Source organism: Borostomias antarcticus (genome assembly GCF_949987555.1).
Source record: "Borostomias antarcticus genome assembly, chromosome: 21".
NCBI lineage: Eukaryota > Metazoa > Chordata > Actinopteri > Stomiiformes > Stomiidae > Borostomias > Borostomias antarcticus.
In genome coordinates, this window is record NC_140254.1 from 2,488,302 (window position 1) to 2,505,335 (window position 17,034).

Here is a 17,034-nt window from a genome sequence, read left to right on the forward strand (position 1 = left end):
GCCACACACCTACACCAACCTACTGACCCCTCATACCTCAGCATACTGAGACATGGGGACAGGGGACAGGTAAAATGGGGCGGGGGAGTATTTTATCAGACTAGCTAGAGTGGAAGCAGCTACCACCTTTTCCTCATCATCTCAACTTCAGAAAAAAAACAACTAATCACTCAAAAGAAATCTCCTTTAAGAAAGGGCTAGATGTTAAGAGATGTTGAGGCTGAACCAGGGCTGCCAGTCCTCTTCCTCTTTCCTAGCCTGTGCCACGTATAGCCGGCCTGTCAAGAGTTCAGTTGAAATCCCCATGGAAACCCCTTCTCTGTTTGTACAGTAGCTAGCATTCCACTGCCAGTGACTGGATAGGGCTAGAATCTAACATCCTCTGCTAATGTACAGTAGCTAGCGTTCCACTGCCAATGACCAGGCAGGGCTAGGACCCAACATCCTCCTCTAATGTACAGTAGTTAGCATTCCACTGCCAATGACCAGGCTAGGACCTAACATCCTGCCTAATGCAACAGTTGATAAAGATGAGGGTGGGTGGGTGAATATCAAATACCTACTGTCCAAATAGTTCATCCACAAGGGGGGCAACTATTTACACAGTAATAGTAACACATTATTCATTTGAGCAAGTATTTCCAATAGCATTTAAAGTGTCAAGTAGGCTAGTGGCAATACGGTAGTGGTCAATGCTCTGCTCCTCCATTGATCTGTTGTTTACCAACACTAGCCTCTGACTGCTGAAGTTGTGTACACCGCTGAACAACCACGCTGCAGCAGAAAAGCCTCGAGGGCAAGCGAGCCCGGGCTTCAGAGAAAAGCAGGAGAGCGCGAGCATGCCATATCGCACACCAGTTCCCTTTTCTGTTTCCTGGACAGAGGTCTGCCAGTGATTGTTCTAGCTTGCGTTCTGTCTTCCCTCTGGAAGGGCAATGTGCAGTGTCCTTTCTACGATTCTCTCAAGTGTAACAATTAAGGAAGATCCATTGAGACGGACTTCGGAACATGATACGATAATGAATTGTCTGACCCTTTTCCAAGATGCAAGTCTACTGTAAGCTGATATGAATACTTATTCACAGTTGGCATCAAACATCCAGCACTCCTTTATACTGTAGGTTAGCCCATTCATCAATGTGTACCAATGTTGCGAAAATTGGCATGGTGGAAAATCTGTGTTAAGTCTGTTCCATTTCATTCCTAACCTGAGAGGTGAGAGCATGGGACGTTGGAGGAACAAACCTGAGGTTAATAAAGCTCAAAGGTTTATGAGCAGAACTGTTAGATAATGAGGCAGACAGACACAAACAGCCACGCTTGCTAGCACACCCACCCCACACTCTCTCCCTCTCTCCAGTCATCTCTCTCTCTCTCTTTCTCTGCCCAGTCATCTAATCAATCACTGGGGGAACTCCTCCCTCCGCCCTTTTTTTCCCCCCCTCTTTCCCCAAAAAATAAATAAATAAATGCAATTAGCACATGGCTAATCTGCATAAAGGAAAGCCAAGACTCTATTGGCAGAAAAGGTTGCACTGGGTATATTGTCTCACGGCTGGGTTGGTGGAGGGGGTGGGGGGCTGATCCAGGACGGGGTGTGTGTGTGACAAACTGTTTGTTTGTTTGTGTGTGTGTGCATGTGTGTGTGTGTGTGTGCATGTGCCTGTGTGTGTGTGTAGGAGTGACCGGGGGCACAGGCTGGAGTTGTGCCTGATAGCAGAGATCGCGCCGACTCGGTCGAGTCACACAGATGGACTGGGGACAGACGATAAACAACTGCTGCTAATTTAATCCGCCACATGGCCTAGGCCGTGCACAGACTATTGTTCTGCAGTAAAACCCTCCACACGCACACCGGCACTCACGCACATGACCAGGCCGGGGCCACCCTCAGATGGTCTCTCTCTCACACACACACACACACACAAACACACACACAGTTTTCTGCTTGTCCACCTTAGATATAACCAAGGACCAACATAATAAAATCAACTTCAATGTCATCTACTGAACACCTGACCTGATCCAAGAAAAACAGTCTCAAAGAATGTGTGTTAATCCTTAGCGTGGTCCACTGACCAACACCTGTCAAAAGAAAAGCTCTGAAGTGCAAGTCAAACACCATTCACTAGATCGTGCACCGCCACTGAGCGAAAAAACATCTGATAAGCCAACTCCTTTCAAATTGTAAATATCATGGCTGGCGGCTAGATTGTAATTTGTCTGAGTGGATTTTCCACTGGAACGATCTGTAGGTCCTACCTGTTTAAGAGCAAATGTAAACAAAACGCTTCAAAAACCATGCCGTGTCTGCAATTAAGCAATTAGTCTGCCTTCCCACCAGCAGCCTTGAAAGCACTGGTTACGACGTAAAGCTGACCGTTGCATGACTCTGGAGGAGGGGGAAGACAGGGGAGGGGGTCTGGCTCTGCTGCACGCCTCTAGTTTGGAGAGGCACGGCAAACTCACCCAGATGTTCACCCAGCTGTTCAGAGGAATTCTTAAGACTTGGGAGAGGGAGAGAGACAGAGCTCACACGCACATAGGAACACTATCCATTTATGTCGCTGCGGGCAAAGTGATGATGGCACAAAGTACCGATTGATCTCGAGCACAGATGTAAAGAGATCACACCTTGGGATGTTGTCAAGCCTACCACGTGGTTGGACCCAGGCAGTAAGTGGGGACATCCGTGCATGCATGCTCTGCCAGAGTGGGAATTATAGCCCAAATTGACATCAACAGGTTCAACCATGCTGAAGACACCACTACCAGACCTGCTGTTCTTCAGTGACAAAAGTCTTTCCTTTAGGGAGATCAGAGAAGAACAGGCTTGATGTCAGGTCAGAAAAACACTGCAGCATGTCTACCTGTCAGCCAAACTCACGCCAGGTCGCCCCATCTGGATCCCTGGTCCTGACTAGAGGAGGAGAGGCAGGGAGGGGAGCACTGCACTGCAATGTCCCGAGATCAGACTCCAGCCACGAGCGGGGGGGGGGGGGGGGCGGGGGGGCGCAGAAAATGCCATGTGACCTTGCCGGCCGAGGCTCAAAACGCTGGCGTCTGTGCTGGGGTTGCTTATTCAGCCCGGCCGGCAGCGCCCCCGACGACACATTACGATAACTCACTGCTGGGGCCAAAAACACCCTGCCTGTGGAATGAGGTGAAGCCAAGGAAGGCTGGCCGCCACTGGAGGACCCGGGTCACTGCCGGGCCGCTATGGTCGCACGCCGCTGCCGCTGATGTCATTCTCACTGGTCTGAGGAGACTCGGGCGCTTCAGTCCGCGTTAGGGGATCACAGCCGCCAGGCCTTCGCCAAACAACTCTGGTCACTGCACCTGATTAAAAGCTGCCTGAGGTGAGGACGGCCGTTGGGGAACGGTGAATTTGCACGTTCTCCAATACAAACGACAGTTAGGTCTCCGACATGCAAATCCTGGGGTCAAAGAGAGGACCAACGCAGCAGAGTAGATACTAGTGCTACCGTCACACCTACAAGGTGTGCCCCAAGGAAAACCAGCACCAGAAGTCGCTAAATATTTAAGAATAAGACATAAGAACAAAGGGGTGCATGTCATTTCAAGCCCATGAGCCTGGCAGGTAGTGCATAGTTAAAGAGGGCTCCACGTGAGAGATCGCTGAGGCAACATCAATCTCTACCTCCCCGAACCAACAACTGAAGCCCCCATTCGCTCTCTGCAGCGCCCATTTAAAGGTTAACCCTTTTCCTCATAAAACACACACGCGATACGTCATGTAAATGAAGTCTGCAGTCACACACCAGCTTGGAAGGGGATATTACTATGCTAATCTGGAACATTTTAAAGGTAAATGTCAAAAGAAATGAATTACCCTTACATTCCAACATAGCCCTGTTGCAACAGCACCAGTTTGACATTTCCCCAAACACGAGGAGACGAATACTCTGCTGGGTTTTGAATACCTTTGCACCTCTGAATGTTCAGTGAGACACGTCCAGAGTGGTCAGTGGTAGAACACTAGCATGTTCCCAGGTTCCAATCCTCATTTTAAAGTCGCACTGAAATGAAAAAAGCATTCCGTCCCATTTTGGTTCACATAATTGGTCATAGTGTTCACCTATTCAACGATGTATGCCAAAAAAATTACAAAATTCTACTTTTGTTGTAATCTTATATCAAAGTATATAATTTCTTACTTCCTGGAAAACGGTAGGTCACGTGCAATGACGACAACAGGTACCTTAGATTTTAGGCCAATAATCTCACGACATCCACCCGTCAATCAACGCTATCCTTCTATCGAATCTGTCTAAAGTTCTTAAAACCCGTCCACTTGTCAATGTTTCAATCAAATTCCTCTAAACATATGTCCCACCCTCATAGCTTGTTTGTGTCGGAAATACGTCAAACTAGAGAGGGGAAGAGAGAGAGAGAGAGAGAGAGAGAGAGGGAGAGAGAGAAAGAGAGACAGAGACAGACAGACGGAGGCAGACAGAGAGAGATGGGAGACGGTCCCTGGTTAATTCTGCCTCATAGCCCGCCGTCTCTGGGATGGAAAAGCCCGCTGTTACTGCGGAGACGGATGGCTGGTGGCACGTGGAGCATGAGCAGGTCAGAGAAGCTCCTGAGGCATCCACTGGGAACACACACACATACACACACACACAGACACACACACACACACTCGACCCCCCACCCCTCAAGTAAGCAAGCACACACACTACACACACACAGCTGTCACAGGCAGCCAAGGATCATTCACAAAAACATTCCCCCTCCCTCCTTGGTATCACTGACACACTCTCTCTCTCTCTGTCTGTCTGTCTGTCTCTCTCTCTCTCACACACACACACACACACACACACACAGGGTGCATGCACACACACACAAACAGAGCTCCGTGGGGCAGCATGCTGTCCATGTGGCGTGTGGAGAATCATTACTCAGCACTGCAAACTGAGGAGTCAGAGAGCTTCCTTGAATGCAGGCCAAGGCCCACCTCTCCTCCTCCGCCACCAGCCCCCTGTGCAGTGCATCCTCACTGACTCTCTCATTACATAGCTGGGCAGGTGGCTGAATACCATCTAAACCAGCCCCTACTACGGACCCACTACCCATAGGTTCCAACCGATCACATCCTCTGCTCATGGAACATGTCATGTTAGCTCATTAAACAACTTAGTCTCTTTAGATGGCAGATGCCAGAGCAAAGTAGGCCAGGTCTGCGAGAAAGACCCAAGGCTCTCCTCCTCATCCAACCACAGAGCTGCATTAGGGCATCACAACATCCACCTATCACTAAGCTTTGAGATTTGTGAAATCTTGACAAAATGTAATAAAAATCAGCTCAAATGCAGGGTCTTAATTAAAGCGGGAGGCCTAAATATGTCACTAGGAAGAGTTCTCGTGGAGAGAAACCAAAGCCTGTGGAGCTGAGGTTTTCAAACTGGACTTTGGTCCATTGGCTGCCACATCACATCTGGCCCCCAAGCTAAACTTCAATACCACAAAGACACAACTTTCCTCTTGTTAAGCCCTAAATGAGGACCCCATCCTTATCCCTAGCCTAACATGATGTGCCCTGGGCCCTTAATTGAGACTACAGCGGGGCTGTTCATGTCCCAAAATAAAACGATGTGACTTACTGAATGAACAGGGACATGAGATTTGATGACGTCATCTTTAAGCATCTTTTATCAACACGAAAATACAGTTTAGGCCAGTGATATTCTATATCTGTTTCATGAAATTTCAACATAACGATATTCTTATTCATCAACATAACTTGATCTGTACACATGTCCTCCGAGGAGACTGGGACTGAGGAGCATCATCGGGTTCTATATTCTCTACACATGCATCAAATTCATCACAAATTGCATTCCTGGGCCTGAAATTGTTCACACCGCAGTTTGCATCTGAACAATGTAGACAACATTTTGAAAGAATATAAAAATGTCTGGAGACAGTTATTCCCAGTGCCATAAGTCATGAAAGATATTTCCATAGGAGGACAGCAGGACTGAACAGTGACCGGTAGAAATATGTAAAAACCTCCAAATGAATAGAAAAGAAAACTCATTACATTCAAACTGAAAACACTTTCCGACCAAGACATCTTAATTATGGTCTGCTCATGTCACGAATGTTTAACTGAAAATACAAGATGCTATTCAGTGTGCGATATTCAGTACAGCCAGTGAAAGCAGTGGCTTTAGTCAGGACTCAGGACATCACTAAAGCCACTGCAGTGCACACATGTGGCTCATAATATTCAAGAAAATAATATAGGTTAGCAGTGTTGACATGGTTACACACTGCATGGGAAAGTAATCGTTGTAATCCAGTGAACAAAGCAGTGACACTTGGCTGACACCCTGGCTGCTTGTAAACACAAGTGCAGCGAGTCAGACTCCCTCACACATGGCTCAAGACAGTCTAGTCTCAACTGTTCTAGGATCAGCCAGAAACACTGCTCTAAACTGGGACAAATGACCACACCTACTCTCTCTGCTGCACCAGAGTCAGCCAAAACAAGAGCACTGCTCCTGTCTAACCAGATTGCCTGTAGACTTACTTATAACCATCAACACTATAAATAAACACAGACTACCTGCTGAGATCCTAGGTGGCAAAACATTGTATTTGATAGTTGCAAACAAGAGGGCTATACAGCAATCATGCAAATTACTGCAGTGGGACTTATACAACAAGACATCTTCAATAAATGCAACCAATGAGGATTTTTTTCACAGTTACTGTTTGTTTTTTACTTATTTATCAACAAGCATTCACCTAAAATTCCTACACTGCACATAATGAATAAATAACAAAATAAATACAGTATTCTTTAAAAACATAAACACGTGCAGAATACCCATCAGAAAATTACATGATATGAGTTTGTTATTTTGACACAATCGAACAAGTCGAGCTGTAGAAGCTTATCATGGCTCTGCAGCGTTACATTACATGCAATTATAATGGCCAAGAGCAGGGGGTGGGGAGCCAATCAGATCTCGGCTAGCATGTCAACCTAAGACCAACTGTCTCCTGGCTTTGACAGAAGGATTTTACCTCCATAATTCAAATCCCAAAGCAAAGCAATCTGCACTTACTCAAATCACTGGCCGTGTTTACAAGCGGCACATGGAAAGAACGTCGCACTAACGGGGTGAAATGAACACACACCCCTCTTCGTTACAAAGCAGCAATATCGGAATACTAATCAAACGATAGATTGCTACTATTCTCGCCGAGAAATTGTTACAACTTCGACTATCTGCGACACTTATAAACAACAACAACCTGACACTGAAAGAAGCAATTTTTTCACAAGATGTGCTTGCTTGCAAATTATTCCTATGTAATCAAACAGTCGTTATCATTTAGGCTACGTCTGTTAGATGGATCGATAAGAAAGCTTTCAACAAACTTGAGTGAACATATCCGAACAGCTATATCCAAGAGAGATTTGTTAAACTGTACAAGAATTGACCGTGCATTTTGTGCTGTATAGACTGACTTGAGGCTAAAAAAGCACAACCTTTGCTAAGATAAAATCACATTTAGCACTCAATTTCTCCATGCAAACTCTTGTCCCCTCGCCCCAAGTAAGCAAAGAATCACACCCTTCACCTTAGCTCAGAAAGTTGTGTCTTTAAACGCAGATACAGCTTCTTTTTCTATTTAAATGCTCTTCTTAGAGCTGGTGTTGGGAAATAACAGAGGCAGCCATTTTAGAGAGCTACACACATAGACAATGGCAGGTCCATAGCAATACAAGTCTCTGGCATTACTGGGAGCTGTGTGGTGGGTTTAACTTGCTCAAAGTGTATATTAACTTAACTTTACCTGATTTCTATTTAGAGGTTGTCCAGTGTTTCCCGGGCTCATTGGAGGAGGATGGTGGCTCCTTTGTTGCCAACCCGGATGGCCTCCACCATACTGGCTGCTGCCCATTTCTGCTGGTCCCTTGCTGGCCCCTTCCTGGTTACTATAGTCTCCTTGTGGGTAGTTCTGGTAGCTCCTCGTAGAGCTAGGAGATGTTAGGAGTTGATTTAAAGTAGGGGTAGACGTAGGTTGTGGGTTTCCCATGCTATACCTCTGATTATTGTAAGAGGCAGCCATGGCTGTAGTTCCTCCTGCTGGCTGTTGCTTGCCTGGCTGGCCCCCAGCCGCCGGAGGCTGATTATTACGCGGGGAGTTCATGGCGTATCCTTGGCCCTGATAAGAAGTCCGATTGGGGAATGGGCTGTAATTGTTGTAATGGTTGGGGAAGCCGTGCTCATGCGAATTGGGCGGGTATGGGTCCATCATGCTGCCTGGCTGCACTGCCGGCCCCGCTGCAGCTGCCATGCCAGGGCTTTGTTGTCCGCCATGTTGATGAAAAGGGGCCCGGCTGTAGTGCTGGTTGTAACCGTAAGGAGGTGGAGGAAAGGGCCCCGGGTGGTGATGCCCCATTCCGGGATGGTTATTCCCCTCCGGTCCCCCCGTATCATTCTGGCTGTTATTATTATTATTCACCCTGGACGAATTCCCGTTCCCGTTCTTCATGTCAGAATCTCCACCTCCCCCTACATCTCCACCAGCGGCCCCGTCCTGCAGTTCCTTCTGTCCCGGAGATCCGCTGGCAGATCCCGGCTCCTTATTTTCATGTTGTTTCTCTCCCGGTACCGACTCCTCCTGTGGGTCCCGATCCGGTTTTTTGAGTTCGGATGGCGGGCTAGTGTTGAGAGAGGCTACGCTAGCGACCTGAGCGGCCATGATATTCCTCTCTCCCTCTCACAGCGAGTCACTCACAATCAAGCTCTGAATAGCATTGAACATAAATACAATTATTTATAACAATGTACCCGTGTCCCGGTTCATTCCCGCTACCTCCGGACCGAATCCGGCATCCACTCCCGACTCCGGTTCGACTGAAAAGTTAGTGAAAGAATATAAATACGTATCCAGGGAATAAAACCAACCGACACAAAATGTGGGGGGGCTTCTGTTACAGAACGAGAGTATGAGCAAGAAACCGACCAAACCAGCACGAGGCTCCGCGAGACACAGCCATTTTACTGAAGCGCTAAGATGAAGGTAAAACCCGGAGCGGAATCCCAACCTACGGAGTAGGACTGCATGTGTGAAGTGTAGTCCATTATTGTTTTATTTTAGATTAGGATAGAGTCTCTGGTTAACACATTGCAAATGAGATATGTAAATAGAATATAATTCATAAATTGTACAATTCCTAGTCTTAATCGAATCTGAAACCTTTCTCATTTTCGATCTGAAATCTCAATTTAAGCAGATGGCTCCCAGTACAAGGTTTGCATTATGTTCAATTGCTTATTTCAATTTTAATCAGATGTGACTATAATTCACAAGATGGTGTATGTATTATACTGTTTTGATACATAATAATGAATAACCTAATAATACAACCATGCTTTTGCAGGTGCTCAAAGCACTAGCCTAATGTTCAGTGCATGTCAAATGCATTGTTTCTGATCTGGTTGACAAGTTGTTTTATGTTCTATTCTATTCTATCCAGTGTTCAGAGTCCCAGTGTAAGAAGGGGTGGGAGTGAATCCATCCATGTGCTGAGAGCAAATGAGAGGAGTAGAAGCAGCAGAGGGCTTGATCGGAGAGGAAAGCATGAAATTACAGCCTGTGTGTGTGTGTGTGTGTGTGTGTGTGTGTGTGTGTGTGTGTGTGTGTGTGTGTGTGTGTGAGAGAGAGAGAGAGAGAGAGAGAGAAAGAGAGAGAGAGAGAGAGAGAAGGATAGAAAAGGAAGAAGGATGGGGGATGGACTGAGCCAGTCAGAGAGCAGGAAGTGAACATAGAAAAAAAGAGAACAGCGTGAGAGAGAAAAAAAACTGTGTAGGCCACTGAAATCCAACACAAAATGGTATATCTAAAGTAAAATGTAGCATAAAATTTGTTTGTGAGTCTGTGTAGAATAGGCAGGATAGTACACGGGAGGTTTAGAGACAGCATAAAGTAAATAATCAAATGAGAACAACCACAATCCCCCCCCCCCTCTGCTGCTCTCTCTCCCCCTCTCTCTCTCTCTCTCACTCTCTCTCTCTCTCTCTCTCTCCCCACCCCCTCTCCTCATTCTCTGCCTGCCTGCCTCTCGCTCTCTCCTAGCAGCAGCCTCACTGCTTGCAAAAGCAGCAGAACTTTGCTATCTGAACGTGGGGGATGGGCAGCGCATACAGCTCAGCACAGCCCTTTCTCCCTTTACAATGCAGGGCTTTCTAGCAGCGAGGCTGCGTCGATCTGGCTGACATTTCTCACTCAGTGCACGGAAAAGGGTTCCCTTTAGTATAAGTTTTGTTTAGGATCTTTTTGGTCATGTGCATTAAGTGTAGAGAGACAGCTTGTGAATGTTTAAAAGCGGAGGCGTGGGGGTGGGGGTCAGCTGCTGCTATCTAGGCTAGGAGGAGGGTGCTGGCAGAATGTAGACAGAAGCAGAGGAAGGGGGTAGGGAACTCTTCTCTCTCTCTCTCTCTCTCTCTCTCTCTCTCTCTCTCTCTCTCCCTCCCTCCCTCCCTCTTTAGCATAAATGTGGTGTTTTTTAAGAAGTCCTGTCTGCTTTTTCTATATCCATATTTTACGCCCTCTCCTTCTCAGAAGCCTGACTTACCTGGTTTAACCTTTTAACACTTGTAATGTAGTGTGCAATAATTGTGAGATGTGGCTAATGTAATAAATTATTATACAGATGCAGTATAACTACATACATAATGTGCTGAGCTGCATTCTTGCATTTTCAAGTGTTTGTTGTGTCACTAGTAATGAATCGACACAAGTCACTCTGTGAAATAGAAATGACTTGAAATAATGTTGTGGAATGGTCCCTATTAAATATTAATACAGGGCTCTAATTGTGATTGCTTATACAAGATCCAAATACGAGAAGACAGACCTCAAAGACCACACAACTGACAAATAATGGGACACACAGTAGAAGCCTCTTGTGAAGACTCATTTGGATGAATTCTAGAACCTTCCACAGGCTCCTTTCTAGAACCTTCCACAGGCTCCTTTCTCAAAACCCAAGCCCCCTAAAATGACACTGGTTGAATTGCAGACATCTTTCTACAGAAAAGTGAAACCATGCATCTCCATCACAATCCCATGCGGTTCAGCTTCGAATGTGAGTATTCTGAGTCTAGTTCCCGCTGAAATATGCCATAAAATAAACATTTGATCAATCACATATTGACAGATGAAATGGCATCATATATTCTATTTATTCTCAAATGTGTATGTTAGCTGTTGCAGAGCAACAACTTTCCTTTCCGTTTCATATCCTATCAGACTTTCAGTTGTGGGCCTAATAATAACCAGAATACAATAGAATAGAATAGAACGCTTATTCACCAATAGAAAGGCTCTCTCTGTCTGTCTGCTCTCGGCTGGTCTACATGGGTCACGTGACACCCCCCCCCCCCCCATCTGTCCCAGAATGATGATTCACTTTGTACCCCACCGCCACCTCTCTGTGAGGCTGACCATGATGCATCACTCTCGGCCTCAGCCCACTCTGGTGCCTGGGGTTACTCCACAATCACCAGTGGCCCTGGACCAATGCCAACCAGGGGACCACAGCCAGCAACTTTTTATTAACTTGATATCAAGGATTGATTAGTGGCCCCTGGAGGGAGAAGACAACAGTAAACAAAGCCACAAGCAATGGCAATATTTCAAGTTAAATGATTGGTGAACTATGCGCTGAAAAGGCAGGAATAACTTGCGGACGATTGTTGATATGTATTGATATTATTAAGCTTTACATGAATTCTGTCAAGACTGCATAGGGAGCCTGGGTTCAGTAGCTCATTGCTAAAAATGTCATCATGAAACATTCTAATTTCTTGGTTCTTCTACAAATCACAGCAACCACAAGTCATTGCTGGCAAGTAACATACTCAATTCCTTTCAGAGCTTCAGGGAATGAATAAAGTTCATTTGGAGGGCCTGTTTTTCATAGCCTCAGCCATCAAGCTAAATTGTAAATAAAGAAATAAAAATGTTCATACATAATACATCCTTTTTTGACCTCGCCATGATACATTAAAAGTGTCACTCCTTCTGAGTAAGTTAATTGATGACGGATCATTGAGAACCTTTTTTTTCTCCCCTGAGATTCAGTCTGGGAATGGAGCCATTTGATCACTAAGACAACCCAATAATATGGAGTGGAATTTCCTAACAAGAATGGAATTGAGTTTGAAGCAACAGCAACACACACACACAATTGCAAATTCCTTGCTACCCCCCCCCCCCCCCACACACACACACACACACACACATACACACACACACACACACACACACACACACACACACACAAACATAGCCTAGACTTCAACCCACACTAACAAAACCCACAATAATTGACTTAAAATCATTTAAATATGCACATGCTCACCCAAATATATTATGGACACTGCCAAACAAGGACACACACAATCACAGTTTAGTTGGGCCCTGTCCAGCTGGTTGCCAGGCAGCATGGTCTGGAGTGTGCAGAGGAAGGAAGTGTCACTTTGAAAACTCCAATGGGCGTCCGGCTTGCTCCCAGACGCTTTATGCACGTGGGAACATTCTGAGTTCACATACACCTGACAAACACACATTTAATGCTGTTAGTTGTTCGTTATCGTATAAGAAATTGATGTGAAATCTCTGTGAATTCTCAAGGGACAGTCAAGGGGCATCTTCAGTTCTCTAAGGCTAGACAGTTCTGTGTCAACAATGCTCACCAGAACATAAGAAATTGCTGACATTGTGAAGGGGACATTTTGTATCTCATAAAGACCTACTTGACATTTATATGGAAACGGTATCTACCTTTTATTAAATCAGTAGAAGCCAATGGGGCCTAAACACGAAGCTTTAATAACATTAATAAGCACCTGTGAAATGATCTTCCTCCCTCATATGCACCTACTTCCTGTCTTTTAGATACGCCAAGAGATATCACCTTGGCCATTATTCTCAGCACTGATTAAACAAAATGGGCTCAAAGCGAATGTGTGATTCTGATATTCTGTATTCTACAGAAGTGAAAAGTCCAAAAGGTGAGAATTCTAGGCTAGGAGAATTCCGTGCACACTGACAGGATTTCAAAACAATGCTAATAAGATATTCAGGGGTGGTGCACTTGTATCTGAGCTGAGAAGACTAGACTCTTTAGACTTTTTGTCTAACGTAATCATTTTGCCAAAGGGCACATACTACATAAATCTGAATTCATGAAATCCGCAGTCACACCTACGCACTGAGACACCAGATTTTAAACACCTAATTTCTCACAGTGTGTGCGTGTACGAGAGTGGGAAGCAAAGTCCAAGCAAAGTCAGAAAATGTTAGTGCCATCCTCAGAAGGACAGGGAGGTGCTCAATTATTTTCAACAGCGATGGTAACAGCACCGCGCCTGGTGACAAACACTCACCGTCCCCAGAAAGAGAATATCACGCTGTGCAGGCCGTCAGAACCTCTCACTGAGAGAGGAACCCAGCAGGGTCAACATAAAGATGAGAAGAGGTCTCCTGGGCTGCACTGTACCGTTTCAAGCATGGGGAAATCAAGCATGTCCAGGCACTGCACACACAACCGCTCCGAGCCACTAGTTCACCCTGTGAGCAACATCCATAGACATGTTGGATGAATGAGTCCCAATCCTTTGTCTAAGAAACATATTTAAACAATACTGATTCAGCAGGCATATGGAGGTCTGTAACGTTAATCAAAGGTTGGAGGTAAGAGGTTGCAGATTGTCGTCTTGCAGAGAGAACAGACACTTTCTAGAGCAGTATGGATGGGCAGTGTGAGAGATTTGTTGTCAACCTGGACAGTATTGACATAGTGCAGATTGAGTTATTAAGTTGCCAGGTTTGGACCAGCCCTTAAGCTGTGCGTATCAATCTGAAATACGACAGCCTGAGAAGATGAATTGAGGCTGCATGGGTGGGTGGGAACAGAAAAGAGAGAGAGTCCGTGTAGAAGTTGAGACTTTGATAGTGTCTGCTCAGCTATTTAATATGCTCACCAAAATAGACAGGGTCAACAAACACAAATAACTAAGTAAAGTAATTCTGTGACAGTGTACGGTAGCCTGTGTGATGTAGATGAGCTGTATCGCAGACATAGCTGCAACTGAATCATTCCAAGGCCCTATATGCTAACCTATTGTTGAGATGTGCCTGTGTTGTGTGTCAAACTGGCTCTCTTATGTGGATTGATGTTTGTGTCGTTCAGACAGTGAGCGCCACAACTTGCAGAGGGCCAAGATCAAGGAAAATTAAAAAAACGGGGACTACATCAGCAGCATCGTATGATTTGAGATATGTGCAATATATGTTGAAACACAGAGAGACTGTGTGTGGATATGTGAATATATATGAAATTGTACAGCAGAGTATGAAAACAGACAAAGAGACACAGGGCCATACTAGAGTATGCTCCCACTCTAGTAATGCCAATTCAGAACTGGAATAGGAGAGAGGAAAGACAGGTGTGGAGGTGTGAGGTGCCTACAGGGAGGTCGTAGCATGAAGCCACAAACTCATAGCTTTGGGGGCATATTCAGGCCCACCCTATAGCCCCTTTTAAACAGAGAACCCGTTATATTGCAGTTAAGAAGACCCTTCATTAGGCCGGCTTTGCTTGTTTACACTGAACCAAACAAAGCCGGTATAATGTGGCCCCAGTTCAGCTCTGTGACTACGCCCACTGCTGCTTAAAGGCCAAACAAAGTGACCCCCCCCCCCCCCCTTCATTCCGTGTTCGTACCTTTTACACCGAGCAGTGAGGTGGAACAAAGGGGAAACATTCCCACCTTGAACAGGCTGTGTAAAAGGGACTTATTCGTCGCCTCCTCCACAGGACAGGTGCTGCTGTGACAGGCCAAGCCCCCGCGTGGGGCGGCACACTTCAGGGACGACCTCTGCCACCCACGCCGCGGGGTTCCCGCTCCGCCCACCAGTCGTTTGTGAAAACCAAACTTTGGCTCAGCATTGTGGCGTCCCCGTAGGGAGGCGGCCAGATAGAGGACCAGCAGGGCCTTGGGGGGGGGGGGGGGGGTCTATTCTCCTGGTGGGGGGGGGGGGCTCTGAAAATCTCTGCATTGAGATGCTGATAAAAGAGAGACGTTCAGCTGTGATTGCTCCTTTGCTATGAGGCTGACTGAACACACCTCCTATCTGAAAACCTAGAAATGAGACACACAGACGATGTAGCAGCTGCCAGCCCGGCCCATTAGGGAGGTCCTCTGAGATTAACATACAGAAATGACTGTAATGTGTGACAATAACACGAGATGAGGCAATCTTACACATGGCATCAGCTTTTATTTTGTCCAACTGTTGCCAGATGAGGTGACGGAACATAATCCATGAGTTCCTCAGTATGTGATCTGCTTACAATGTGGAGAGCATAATTTATCATACTTGGAACATTTAGGCTTTGGAACAGGTTCAGATTTAGAGAGGGTATTTGAACTAGAACCTTGAGAGACACTGCTGGGCTCGACATAGTTCTTGCCAAATAGGGCATTTATAAAAGGTTGGCACTGGCCCTGCAGCGCAAAGGCTGACAGAGGCATGATGCCCACATTGGAGTGCCAGGGTTTTGTTTGGCATGTATCACTGCAGTGTGCCACGGAATAGGAACAGGCTTACAAAGGGGAAACCTTGGGTGAATTAACTGATTAGACTGCTTGCCTATTTGATTGGGTCCACACTTCAGCCTTGACTGGAGGAGTGAACATCCACAAATTAGCATGGTCACAAATGAAAGTTAACCAGGTGAACTGAAATGTGTTTAACTTCTAATATCACTCTGTTACAAATCTAGTGTGATTGTGCCTTTTCCATGAACTTATTTTTTTTCCACAGGAGGATTTGGATGAGTGCCTCTCAAAGAGAGATTTTGATATCTCCTCCTTTTGATAGCAGCAGGCGCCACATACGCAAAGCTCGCTGAAGCTGTTACAATAAAGTGAGTTCTAAGAACACAGCCAGGGACAACAGCAATGTTTCATTTCAGGCTCCAAGGAGAGCAGTTTGCAGTCCTGCGTCTCCACATCAGACAGTTGTGAGGAGGGGGGGTGGGGGGGGGGGGGTGGAATATGGCTCAGTTATTACAGCCTGTTAGCTCTATTCTCTCAGAGAAAGCAATTTAAAACCAGAATGAAAAGAGGGAGGTGGTGGCGGAGATAATGGATCAAAGGCTATAGACTCCACCCCAAGCAAACCTCTGTCTGTCAGTCAAGAGGAGGAAGGTAAACGCATATTAAAGGGGGGGCTGGAGGGAGGTTTAAAACAATAGTGTGTTTATTGAATATTACAATACGGGCATTATATAACTTGAATGTACGTAATGCCTCTGTAACCTGGTATGTGCTGTTTTGTTTGAGCGAATCAGTGTGCACAGCGCAACAGAAACCATAGAGCAGACGAAGAGAGACTTGGTTTGCCTGTATAAGGCACTTCCACTGCAAGAGAGGGGGAGAGAGAGAGAGAGAGAGAGAGAGAGAGAGAGAGATAGAGAGAGAGAGAGGGAGAGAGAGAGAGAGAGAGAGAGAGAGAGAGGAGGCCCGGCGGACTAGAAAAAACACACAAGGCCGGTTATGCAGAAACACAGATTTAATGTAAGGCTTGGCTCCCTGTTATAACCAGGAGAGAGAGGAAAAAGCTGGCCTGGATCGAGTGGAGGAGGGAGGCAGGGAGGAGGGGGCGCAGAGAGAGCTCCTACCACAGACGCTGCTCCACACGCCCGTGGGATGACAGTTAGCTCCCAGATGGACCACTGGACAGAGCTATCAAAAGGATTCTGGGATATCACCAGCCCTGGGGCTGACTAGATCATCCTCTATGGGGCTCCTCCTCTCAGAAGAGTTGTTTCCTCACTGAAACTATTGCCTGCTCTCTGGGTACACAATGCTATAATGTGTTAAATTAACCACACAGAGACTCGGGGGAAATCAAGCCTCACTACAATACATTGACAACCCCCTTACCCACTGCCCTTGATGGTCATGCCTT

General features: G+C 46.1%; 1 protein-coding gene across 1 annotated transcript in view; it reads right to left on the reverse strand.

Annotated features, from left to right (window-relative positions):
* arid1ab (AT-rich interactive domain 1Ab) overlaps positions 1-8,873 on the reverse strand; it is a 37,796-nt gene extending 28,923 nt beyond the window's left edge. The window contains exon 1 of the mRNA XM_084455420.1: positions 7,837-8,873. Coding sequence (XP_084311546.1) covers positions 7,837-8,748 — 912 coding nt within the window. The 5' untranslated portion in view covers positions 8,749-8,873. The remainder of the gene's footprint in view (positions 1-7,836) is intronic.
* Between the last annotated feature and the right edge of the window lie 8,161 nt (positions 8,874-17,034).